General features: G+C 39.2%; 1 protein-coding gene across 1 annotated transcript in view; it reads right to left on the bottom strand.

The window, feature by feature from the left end:
• CFTR (CF transmembrane conductance regulator) overlaps positions 1 to 13168 on the bottom strand; it is a 121835-nt gene that overhangs the window by 105010 nt on the left and 3657 nt on the right. Inside the window, exons 4-5 of the mRNA XM_075071370.1 lie at positions 3821 to 4036; positions 994 to 1083 (exon numbers count right to left, since the gene is read on the bottom strand). Coding sequence (XP_074927471.1) covers positions 994 to 1083; positions 3821 to 4036 — 306 coding nt within the window. The remainder of the gene's footprint in view (positions 1 to 993; positions 1084 to 3820; positions 4037 to 13168) is intronic.

Raw genomic sequence — 13168 nt, forward strand, 5'->3', positions numbered from 1 at the left:
TTTTTTGTCTTTTTCTTTCTTTTTATATAAAGCTTTCTTTTTTTTAAAACTTGTTGACTTTTCTTTTTCTAGTTATGGCAAGGGGATAGGAATCTCTGTGCCAGGATTACTGTCTCTCTCAGGAAAAGACTCGGAGGAGGGAAAAGAAGGAGGTGAAAGGTAAATTGTCCTTTCGGTTTTGTGTTTCAAGGGATTGAAGCAGGGAAATCTCTTAGTATACCCAGGGCAGGAAAATCAGGGAGGAAGTAAAGAGCAGGAAGGGAAGTGAGTTATTTCCCTTTGTTGTGAGACTCAGGGCATCTGAGTCTTGGGGGTTCCCCAGGGAAGGTTTTGGGGAGACCAGAGCGAGACAGGCACTGATTCCTGTCTGGTGGCAGCGATTAATTAAGCTTAGAGGGTTCATGCTAGCTTCTCAGTTTATGAACACTAAGGTTCAAATCTGAGTAGGAAGCTATGACAAAAGGGTTTTTACTTGTATCCATAACCACAATAGCTGATTATCTCCTGAGTATCACATGAGTAGTTTTACTTTTCCTGTCTTCCTCACATCTCAGCTTTATGCAGGTGGAAGTGGCATGCCTCTCCTCCCAATAGGATGGTCCAACAGACACTCTGTGACTTGAAATTCATAGATTTTCTAGACCCTTCCATCAACTGAGCAACATACAGTACTGTACAAGCCACATGCTACTACAAGCACCTTAGTTTTCCAGTTTTGTGCTGCTATCTCGCTGTCTTGGGTACAGGAGATGGGAGAAGATGTGGTCTGAATCAGCCTCTCCCTGACTAAACACCCACACATCATGTTAGTGGGAATGCAGTTTGGGATTTTCTTAAGGTGAGCACAGCTCACCAGAGCTGGCCATTTATTGCCATTGCTTGACTGCAGCCATGGAGATGCTAACACTTCTAGAACTGTTTGAAGTTTTGCAGTCACTCACTTTTGTTTCTGTGATACAACAAATACAGGAGCTTAAACAAGCAGTGACATACCTCATCAAACTTGTTCAGATTGTTGGAAAGGAGACTAATGAGTTGTCCAGTGCTTATTTTATCTAGGACTCTGCTTGACAGTTTTAATGTCTGCAAAATAATATAAAACAGTAGATGAATGGCCTTGTAACTTACTTGACTAAAAGAGAACAAATAGAAATAAAAATACTAATAAACAGCTAGTGAAACAGTAATACAACATTTCATTTGTTATCTTTGTTACAAAGAAAAATACTTATTAAATCCCTTTTATTTACGCCACTAAAGTTTAATGTGTTCATTATATTACTTTGCAAATATTGACTTTTTTTTAACCTAGCTTTTACTTTGTTACATATTTCTATATGTAAGCCAAGACTGAATTACAAATGAATCCTGAGTGTTTCTGTGTCCCAAATGCTCTACAGCAGTGATTTGTGCAGGGAAAGCCCCTGGCAAGCCGGGCCAGTTTGTTTACGTGCCGCGTTCGCAGGTTCGGCCGATCGCGGCTCCCGGCGGCTACAGTTCTCTGCTCCAGGCCAATGGGAGCGACTGGAAGCGGCGCAATGCAAGGGACATACTGGATGCCGCTTCCAGCAGCTCTCATTGGCCTGGAGCAGCGAACCACGGCCACTGGAAGCCACGATCAGCCGAACCTGCAGATGTGGCAGGTAAACCAACCCAGCCCGCCGGGGGCCTTCCCTGTACAAGCAGCGAAACACGTTTGGGAACCACTGCTCTACAGTGAACATGTTCACAAGAATTTCTTGACAGACATGGTGAAATTTGCAATGAGGAGCAGTGGCAACTCCATAGTTAAAGTTGGGTTCTATTTTGCACTTAACATGGGATTTCAACCACTTTGTTTTTATATAAAATCCACGCCCGACCTGTCCCAAATTTTCAGCACAAAATCTCTGAGTAAAGCTTGAAACTTCTGAGTATTTTCCCATAAATCTATTAATGGGTTTCTAATTTATAATTAGTTAACAATTAGTGTTTTAAAGTTCATATTCTGAGTCATGTTTTTTCAGCCTCATATAGCTTAAAAACAACAACTGTAGAAAGTCAGAAGTGTGTGTGTGTATGTGTGTGGTAAGAATGTGGGAACTGGTCTGGAGTTATATAATTGCTTTAACTACAGGAAGAAAACAATTATTAACACTATTCATCACGTAACTACATCTTTATGCTAAACAGTTAGCTAATGGAGAACAAGATTTACTTGGCTACTTCTCTTTGACAAGGTATGCAGAAAGCTTTTTGAATAGTTTAGGGGAGGAATATAACACAACCTTTTGACATATGCCCCCAGTAATGTTCTTGGAATCCAAAACTGATGATTGACACTTGTTGCATGGGGAATGGCTTTTACTAGCCCAGGAGCTTTTGTATTGCATCAGAGAAGAAAATTTTCAACAAAATAGCAAGATTACCATTGTTCAGGAGATTTGCTCAACAGTTTCACAAAGCAAAAACTACTGTGCTGAAGATTCTGTTCTTCACCAAACCAGTGGCTCACTTCGGCTAGCAGGTCAAGTGTATGAGTATGTCTGGGGACTCTAGAAGCATAGAGTCTAAGACTACATCTACACTGACACTTCTGTCAGTATAACTTATGTTGCTCAGAGGTGTAAAAACACCAACCCTCTGCATGACACAAGTTACACCAACAGAAGAACCGGTGTGGACAGCGCCATGACAGCAGGAGACAACTTTCCTTTTGACATAGCTACCACCGTTTATTGGGAGTGGTTTAATTATGTTGATGACAGAGCTGTCTTCTTTCGGCATAGAGTGGCTACATGAGCAATCTTACAGTGGCACAGCTGCATCAGTACAACTGTGCCACTGTAACCCTGCTAGTATAGATGTGGCCTAAGACTACCACTGGATGTGATCTGAAAAGCATATCCTCGCAGCTAGTTTCGATAGTTTTATCTAGGGATAATTGTTTCCGCACTGATTTGATTATAATGGGGGACGTGGTCTTTTGTTATGTAAGTACATTATCATACAGCTGTCAAAATGTGATTGTGCACAAGATATTCTTGGTCGAAGGTAATTTTGAATAGGTAAGGAGAATCATCAGGATTTTACAACAGGAATGAGCTATGATCTAAAAACTATTCCAGCACAATCCCTCTTCCACACACATATACTTCCTTCAGCAATGCACTGTATTAGCTCAAAATCTGCCTGTTTTCAGTATGTAGCATATGAATAACTCATGAATTTGGCTAAATATAGCTGTGTTTGGTAAAAATCACTGTCCTTTTGAGATTTTCACATTTTCAAAACACAGAGCACATGAACATCTGTTACTAGACACTTTTCAGACGAAGGAAGAATCTTGGTAGACAAATCATTTTAGGGCACCAGCTTCTAGATAATATAATGCATATATGGGCACCATAAAAAAGTCAGCATTTGCCAAGCATTATTACATATCACTATCTGAGAAATCACAGGGGATTTCCCCATATTTAATATATAACATAACAGTGATGAGTGTGTGATATCTGTTGGAAAATATTTACTTTTTAATGGTAACCACTGAATGCTTCCAATTCTGTAGATCAACAGTATCAATCTGAGGGCAGATTTGAGCCACTTAAAAGGAAACCTTCAAAATGATATCCAATAAATAACTGGGATGCATACTGTAGGGTAGCTTTTCCTTGTGCTTTATGTTCACTTTATTATTCAAATCCAAGCTCTCCTACAGTTTGTTGCCTAAATCTTCCCCTCTTCTAACCCTCTTCTGAAAATGTTCTTGTGCCAGCAACATACACTAAATGCAATAATTTTGCTTTCTTATTCATTCAAGTGAAAGTGAAAAAGCTACCTTTTTGTAAATTAAACTAAACATGGCTATTCTTATTTGCATTCCTATATGATGAAGGCCAAATATAGCAGGGTGCAGAAGCAGTGTTCTCACAATGAAGAGAAGGCACAAGCCTATGCCCAAATAGTAAGCTATGGATCGCTCGTGGGAGTTGGTAGGATCATAGGAGGCTATTATTCTTCCCAGTAAAAGAGGTTGCACAGCTTTGGTGACTTCCTGCAGGAGAAGACAAGAGAAAGCATTTGTAGTTAATTTCTTTTTCAGAACAGACAAATTTTTAAATTCAAGATGTATCAACTATTCATGCTTGCTTTCTTCACAGTTCAAATTAAAAGAAGATACAATAGCCATAAAGTGCTTGATTCACCATGGCTTTACTCCAATTTTATGAGTTTTATGTTCTTGTAACTCCATTGAAGTCAGTGTAGTTATGCCAACATAAAATTGTATTAATGCAATAGTGCAGGGGTTCTCAAACTGGGGGTCGGGACCCCTCCAGAGGTCAGGAGGTTATTACATGGGGGCTCGTGAGCTGTCAGCCTCCACCCCAAACCCCACTTTGCCTTCAGCGTTTATAATGGTGTTAAATATATAAAAACATATTTTTAATTTATAAGGGGGTCACACTCAGCAGCTTGCTATGTGAAAGGGGTCAACAGTACAAAAGTTTGAGAACCACTGCAATAGTGAAACCAGTCCATAGACTTTAAGAATATCTACTGCTCTTGAGAGATGTAACTCATGTTATAGTGCTTAAATTAGCAATAGGTTTCTAGATTTACTTTTCAAGCTCATAGGGGAAAGACTGTATTCTCAAAATGTGTCTTTCTCATAAAGAGAAGAAAAACTGAAGAGAAACAATATAAGCAATTAGTCCATCCCGCCTTTCCTGTGTGTACTAGGTAAACTCAGCTCAGTCATGCCTGTGCTGGGTTTTTTGTTTGTTTGGTTTTGTTTTTTTAAGGCCCTAATTTTAGCCTTCTGAACAACTGAGTTACTGACTCAGCACATTTGAATCCAGAACCACTTTAGATGCTGGTTCTTCACTCTAACCATTGGGCACCAATCTACCTTGTGTATCACTGGACCAAATAAGGCACAGTCAGATTCAGAATATGTCCAAAGCAAATGTTAGCAGAACAGCAGCAGCAGAAATAGGGTGAAACATAAGGGAAAGGACAGGAAATAATGAAAAGAGCATGAAATACAAATACTCTGGTATAGCTATGTGGATATTCATTGACCACTGTATTTATCTTGGGCCTGAGATTACCTTTGCCCCTCATCTCTCCTTATACTCCATTACTGCTGTCACTAAATCCTGCTGGTGTTTGCTCTGTGCCATCAGAATAGGTCTGTTTTCCCCCATTTCCTCTGTCCAGGCCTTGCTCAGTTTCTTGTTTTTGACAACTATGACCTCTTCCTCTCCATACACTCTACCTCTCACTCCACCCAAAATACAGATGCAAAAATCACTTGAGTTCCTTGGTATGGCTTTCTCCTTTATATTCTGTATAAACCACAGAAGGGTTGTGAAATATGAATGAGCTCAGTTGTTTGTTTAGTTGTTAGTGCTAAGAACTTTGTGTGTGTGTGTCCCCTTCTCTCTTCCCGTTGTGTTTGTTTCTCTCCCAGCAAAGAGATTGAGAGTGTCAAATACTAAACAAATAGACAGTTGCAAAACTCTTTGTACAGATGTATGATACACTGTAAATGTTCCTAAGTGGTGCCCCCAAGCTACTGAGTGCCAGGGAGAGTTACCAAGCAGGAGGAGAGGAAGACATGAGCAACTGGAGCTTAGTTGTAACTCAGGGTTTTCAGTGATAAAGTGGTCAGGACTTTCCCCTTTGATTTTTCTTTTCCTCTCTACACTCTTTAAATTAATTTTGGTTATCAAGACAACAGCATTAACAACTGCATTTATATCATATGTTACAATTCCATCAGAATAGAAAAGTTAGTTGACTCTTTCAACACAGGAAATGAAAGTTTATACTGTGAATAGACCACCTTTGTTAAGTACTACCTTCGCTGGATTAAAAAGAATTGCGTCAACCAAATGCTGTAAACTTGAGTCCTGGTTTGACAAAGACAATAGTGTTCTTAGTAGGCAGAAGAAGGAGTGTTTACAAAACACACACACACACAATATTAAGCAGCTGTGTTAAGACCATCTGCATCTATGAGCAGCAAATCACAACTTCATACACCTCATAAAAATTCAAAACAAGGACATGGGTAGTGGTTTCAAGGACGTGGACAGTGCTTTGTTTCACATTCCCTGAGATTCCAAGGTAAGTTTTATACATCTGTCTTAAGTAGCATGTGCTCTGGTATTTATAATTTATTCCATTTATGCGTCAGTGGAAATACCAGACTCTGCTACTGTGTTTGTTGTGTATATAGAGATATCAAATACGTTTTCAGCCAATTGAAGCAGGGTGATTTACAGGTTTACAAGAACATACAAAGAATAATGACTGGCAATGTGCCACATTATTTGCTAAATCACGTTGGCAGCGGAGGTGGGAAGAAATTTATAATGTTTTCCAAGAGAGATCATATATGCGAGAGACTGATATTTAATACACACAGAGAAAGGCAAGTTTGGGTATTTTTCATATTGTTCTGTCCTATAATTCTGACAAGTTAATAGGTAACAAACATTAATATAACTTTAAACTAACTAGAATGTCTTGCCTACCTGGTATGAGATATGTGAACCTGTGTGGGAACCAATAGGATTATATAAAAGAATATTCACCTACTGAATCACTCTGAATTCTGCAGACATTAATCATAGAAATGTAGTGCTGGAGGCAACCTGGATATTTCATCAAGTCCGGCCCAACCGGCATGAGGCAGGACCACATAAACCTAGACCATCTCTGACAGATGTTTATCCAAACTGTTATTAAAAGCTTCCAATGATGGGGATTCCACAACCTTCCTTGGAAGCCTATTCCAGAACTTCACTGCCCTTATAGTTAAAAGCTTTTCCTAATATCTGACCTAAACTTCCCTTCCTGACAATTAAGCCCATTACTTCTTGTCCTTTCTTCAGTGGACATGGAAAATAATTGATCACGGTCCTCTTTATAACAGCCCTTAGCATATTTGTAGACTGTCAGGTCCCACCTCAGTCTTCTTTTCTCAAGAACAAACATGCCTTGTGTTTTTAACCTTTCCTCATAACCAGGTTTTCTAAACTTTTTATCATTTTTCTTGCTCTCTTTTGGATTCTCTCCAATATGTCCACATCTTTCCTAAAGTGTGGCATCCAGAATTGGACACAGTACTCCAGCAGAGGCCTCACCAGTAGTGAACAGAACAGGGCAATGACTCGACAACACTCTTACTCATACACCCCGGAATAATATTCGCCTTTTTTGCAACGGCATCACATTGTTGACTCATATTCAATTTGTGATCCTTTTCAGCAGTACTATCATCAAGCCAGTTATTCCCCATTTTGAAGTTTTGAATTTGCTTTTTCCTAATGAAATTCTTTGTCCTTATCTTTACTGAATGTCATTGTGTTGAATTCAGACCAATTCTCCAGTTTTTCAAGGTCATTTTGAATTCTAATCCTGTCCTTCAAAGTGTTTGAAATCCCTCCATGTTTGGTGTCATCTGCAAATTTTATAAGCATACTCTCCATTCCATTATCCAAGTAATTAATGAAAATATTGAATAGTACTGAACCCAAGACTGACCCCTGGGCACGTACTAGATACTCCCTCCCAGTTTGACAGTGAACCATTGAGATCTACTCTTTGATTATGGTCTTTCAACAAGCTGTGCACCTACTTTATAGTAATTTAATCTAGACCACATTTCCCTAGTTTGTTTGTGAGAATGTCTTGTGGGACTATATCTAAAGCCTTACTAAATATCAAGATATATCATGGCTGCTGCTTCCTCCTCTATTCACTAGGCCAGTGATCCTATCAAAGAAAGCAATCAGATTGGTTTGACATGATTTGTTCTTTACAAATCCCTGCTGACTATTCCTTAGAATCCTATAAAGTGCTTACTTGTTCCAATATCTTTCCAGGTATTGAAGTTAGTCTGACTGGTATATAATTTCCTGGGTCATCTTTGTTCTTTTTAAAGATCAGTACAATGTTTGTCATTCTCCATTCTACAGGGACTTCACCTGTCCTCCATAAAATCTCAAAGATAACTGGTATGGTTCTGAGATTGCTTCAACTCGTTTCTTAAGTACTTTAGGAGGAATTTCATCAGGCCCTGCTGACTTGAATATATCCAACTTATCTAAATATATTCTTTACTCTGTTCTTTCCAGATTTTGCCTTACGTTCCTTCCCCCTAGGTGTTAATATTAATTGTGTTGAGTATCTGATAACCATTAATCTTTTTAGTGAAGACTGAAGCAAAATAGGCATTGAACACTTCAACCTTCATGAGTAGCACCCAACCCCATTTTTGCATGTGTCCATAGAGTAGCTCAGCAGTGGACATGCAAATGGTCAGCTCTAAAATGACACAACAGGAGAATTTCAGGTATATTCATTCTGTTACCTACATTTAAAGTGTTATAGTGTAAATGATAGCAGTAATAATTACCCAGGTATGGCTATATTGATTTATATTGCACCAAAGTGCATTAGAGGTTAAAAAACCCAAACAGGTACTTTGAGAGCAAGAGGAGGGGAAGTTAAAACTGTTTCTGCATTTGTTATACAGTTAATTTGCCTGAATGGACACTAACCAATATACAGTTATGCAAGTGTGCTTGAAAGAGAATATTCTACAGAGGTATTACAACTGTGTTCGCAACTAAGTGTTTAACTGACTAGTAAATTGCTTGCAAGAAGTGTGGGGGGTTTTTATTTAAAGAGACATCTAATGGTGAAGGAATATGAATGTTTAGGGCAGCAGGGAAGCAGATACACTAAACAAACCAGGAACAGTTTGATGCACCTAACACAACAATTTATGAAAGTGAATTATAGCATCCTAGGATGCCAGAATGCAAGTGTCTGCCCTTCAGTAACATAGTTACCTAAGGTGCATGAGGTGAGAGAGAGAACAGAGCTGTGGTACTGGTTGCAACAGGTGCTATACGAATAGCAGGAATGCAAAAGTAAAGCAAGGGTAAACCCATATTGAGAGAGGTTGCAGAAGGATATGGGACTTAATAATCTTAATAAGATTTCTAATGGTGACCAACAAGTGCAACATGAAGGCACACACCCACAGGCATCATTGGCCTAAGGCTCTGTTCCCGCTTAAATCAATGGCAAAGCTCGCACTGATTTCAGTGGGAGCAGGGCTTGAAAAGAAAACGAACAGCTTTGACAGAGGAATTTACTCTTAGTGTTTGCCATGAAAACCAAGAGAGTTATCTCTTTGTTTGGTACTTGTCATGAAAGGTATGGAATTTGCCTCCAGTGTGCTATGTTTCACACACATCCTTAATCTGATGGCTGGTGATTTCTTCAGTAAACAAGAATGTTGAGAATATGTATGATCAAGCTGCAAGTCAGCTCTGAAAGCGCATTGCTGTTCTGCCCACATCTACTTTCAAATTCTGCTTCATTGAAGACGTTTCCATGGGGAAATTACCTTTCACATAAACACAGTTCCACCACTCCTACACACACACACACACACACCCCCACACACACATACAGGTACTTGCTCTTTCCAATTCTAAAGTCTGAGACCTCCACCTTTGTCCCACTGCCACCAAATATCTAATAATGCACACACAACTAGTTGAATCAGATTTGTTTTCCTGAAGCTTAACTTCAGTGGACACTGGGCTACACATCTGCGGCCACCTAGTCATCTGTCATTTGGAAGAAGAATTAAATATGTGATGTTGTCTAATTTCATATACGTACAGTGAGTATGCAGATATAATAACCTGGACTGGGGGAGTTTCACAATAGTATACAGCACAATTTTACAGGTTTTTTGTTTTGGGTTTTTTTACAAAGCCTGAAGTCCTCACTCAGACTCCAGTGGGAATTGTGTTCATGAGACTCAAAATCTGGCCCTATTCCAATTGTCAGCCTTTGTTTTTCAGCAATCACTTTAAAAGTATTTTTTGGCCTCTATCAGATAGAGAGTTTCTAACCCATTTAATATTGTGAACATTGTTTTTGTATAGTGTTAACTTTTTAAACACATCATGAGGAATACAAAGTTCTAATATGCTGGAGCAGCCACTGTCAGTTTATACTATTTTCTACTTGTTAATTTCTTTATGCAGAAAAAGTTAGGGCCAGAACCTTAGACTGAATGTTTGGCTGTAGGTGTGATTTCCCTTGTTTTTGTGAGTTTGAGCCAGACTCTTACAGAATCATTGCTACACACTAGCAAACCCTGAACTGTATGCATGTTACAAAGGACTCATTGAACTGTCAATTTTTCTGTATTTCCTTTCTCCATCATTGCTGATTACAAGATATTTTGTATAAACAGAGACTTCTCTTTCCTAATCAGTCTTCAGAGCTAATCCTTCTGCCATTGAATGATATTACAGTCCAGTGCTTGTGACACAAAAAAGGTTTCCCTGTTGATGAATTATGAAGTCACAGAGAGGGATGGATTAAGGTTAATTGGCTCCCACAAATACCCACCCCAAAATCCTCAAAGATTCAGGATTTAAAGATAGCCCATTACTCCCTGCCCTATCTTCATTCTCACACCAAGAAACTCTTCCTCACTGCCTGAAAAGATAATAGTATGTTAGGAACCATTAGGAAAGGGACAGATAATAAGTCACCAAAAATCATAATGCCACTATATAAATGCCTGGTACACCCACACCTTGAAAGCTGTGTGCCGTTCTGGTTGCCCCATCTCAAAAATGATATATTAGAATTGGAAAAGGTATAGAGAAGGGCAACAAAAGTGATTGGGTCATAGAACAGCTTCCACATGAGGAGAGATTAAAAAGACCAGGACTGTTCAACTTGGAAAAGAGATAACTGGGGAGGATACAATAGATATCTATAAAATCATCAATGATGTGGAGAAAGTGAATAAAGAAGTGCTATTTACCCATTCTCATAACACAAGAAACTGAGGACACCCAATGAAATGAATAGGCAGCAGGTTTAAAACAAACAAAAGGAAGTATTTCTTCACACAACACACAGTTAACCTGTGGAACTGTTTGCCAGAGGATGTTGTGAAGGCCAAGACTATAACTGGGTTCAAAAAAGAGCTAGATGCATTCATGGAGAATATTCAGTGGCTATTAGCCAAAATGGTCAGGGATGCAACCCCATGCTGTGGGTGCCCCTTAGCCTCTGACTGCCAGATGCTGGCTCTTGATGAGAGAGGATGGTCTGACACAGTATGGCTGTTCTTATGTTCTTTTGAACCTGGCTGCTCCCCTCCTTTTGCAAAGTCCCAAATCATCCCCCTCTTCACCTCTAAGGGAGTTGAGGGGTAGAAGTATCTGAGACAATATCTCTTGAGAAGCTGATAAAATTCCATGAGTGCATTTGAGCATTATGATGATTTGTGGTGGGAATATGTGAAATGAGGTTGGTGTGGATGTTAATCTTGCCTGGATTGGTGATTTTCTTGATTTTTAGTGATTATGCACAGAGGAAATGCATTTGAGCAGCCTGTTCTCAAAGATGCTTGATTCATTTTCTGTGGGAATACCAGTTCAGCACACACCCAGAGACCTCTGAATAGCAACCAGAGTAAAGCAGAAGCCAATGCAGGCTATCAAGCACAGATACACTATGACCTCCAACTAGATGAGCAGTCACAATCTGCACTAGCTGAATCTTTTCAGTAGCCCCAAATGGACCAGAGTAAAACAATCAAATCTAGAGATTAAAAAAGTAATAGAAAACTCTAATAAGACATGGATCCGAGAGAAATGTGTGCAACGTCAGCATGTAAACGAGTTGTCCTGCTGAATGACACTAGGCCTGAATATGTGCGTATCTGTGTGTGCATGCACATTCAACAAAAGCATGTGTACTTCTGTTTCTTCTAGTACAGTGGCACCGAACATCACATTTGTAAAAACTATTAACTTACAGTACTATGGCTCCCTTATCTTTGTTCCTCCTCTTTTTCACGTCCATTTCATCAGCACAATTTTCCTTCTAAAGTATGTTATGTTACTTTTCCTCAAACCCTTTGCTGGCACATTTCCCTCAGACTATCTTCTCCTCTCTCCTTCTTCAATGTTCTATTCTCTCCTTCATTTCCTCATCTTCATTATTATTATATATTTGTATATTACAGTAGCACCTTCTCCAGTCAAGAATCTGGGTCCCATTGTGATAGGCACTGGACTGATAAACAACAAAGAAGACGTTCCCTGTCCCAGAGAGTTCACAGTCTCGTTTAGTCTTTGCCTATCTGTACACACAAAGAGAGAGAGAGAGAATTGGTTGAATCCTGAGCTCCTATTTTCCTGCTTTGCACACCTTCACCAATGCAAAATAGTCAGAAAGCTACCTTAAAGGGATAATCAAGGGGAAACAGATGAGTATTCTGGTGGTGTATACAGGGTAATTTCTGCAGGCAGCTCTAAACTTCCCCATGAATGGAGTGTAGGACAGGAAGAGTAAAGAGGAAGTAGAGTACATACCTCTCCAACCAGATCCTTGCTGGGGTAGCTTCTGACTGCAGATAGTGTAATTTAGAGGAGCCCTGAGGCTGTTCTAAATTATGCCAGGCACCCAGGGACTATTCAGATACTAGCCAGCTGAAAGGTGACTTAGGAACCACCATTCCCTGACACCTTTCCTCATCTGTGCATCTGAGGATTGAGCCCAATATCTCTATCTATCCAGAAATTGTGGCTCTCTGTCTATAGCTAGGAAAACAGAGACTTTTTGTATATGCAGTTAGAGAATTTTGATAAATCTGGTTTAAAAATGAAAAATACCCTTTAACTCTTACATTCTTAACCTGCAAACTCCATAGAAGTGATTATTCAGCATCAAGTTTTTTATTTTAAAAATGCAACCCAACATGACAGAGTTCTTAAAATACTTAACTACACATGGCTGATGTGAATGGTCCAAAATATCCATTCAATGTTGTTGTGCATAAAAAGGGTTACCCTTAATTTATAAGAACATATGGTATGCAGTTGGTTGCACATGTTTTGTTCTGGTTTTTTCTTTTTAAAAAAGGTGGTGGTTATTAAATAGTTTTTGAAAAGGAAGCAACAGGATTAACCAATAGAGGCAGGTATCCAACACTTAGTTTTGGGTTGTTTTTTTCCAGATTAAACAGAATGGTAAGTTTTACAGCTTCCCGCTTCTTCATTGTATTGTCCTTTTAAATTTCCTGACTCCATTTTTTTGTCTAATGATGCCCAGAGCTACAATC

This window comes from Chelonoidis abingdonii, chromosome 1 (assembly GCF_003597395.2).
Source record: "Chelonoidis abingdonii isolate Lonesome George chromosome 1, CheloAbing_2.0, whole genome shotgun sequence".
NCBI classification, from domain to species: domain Eukaryota; kingdom Metazoa; phylum Chordata; order Testudines; family Testudinidae; genus Chelonoidis; species Chelonoidis abingdonii.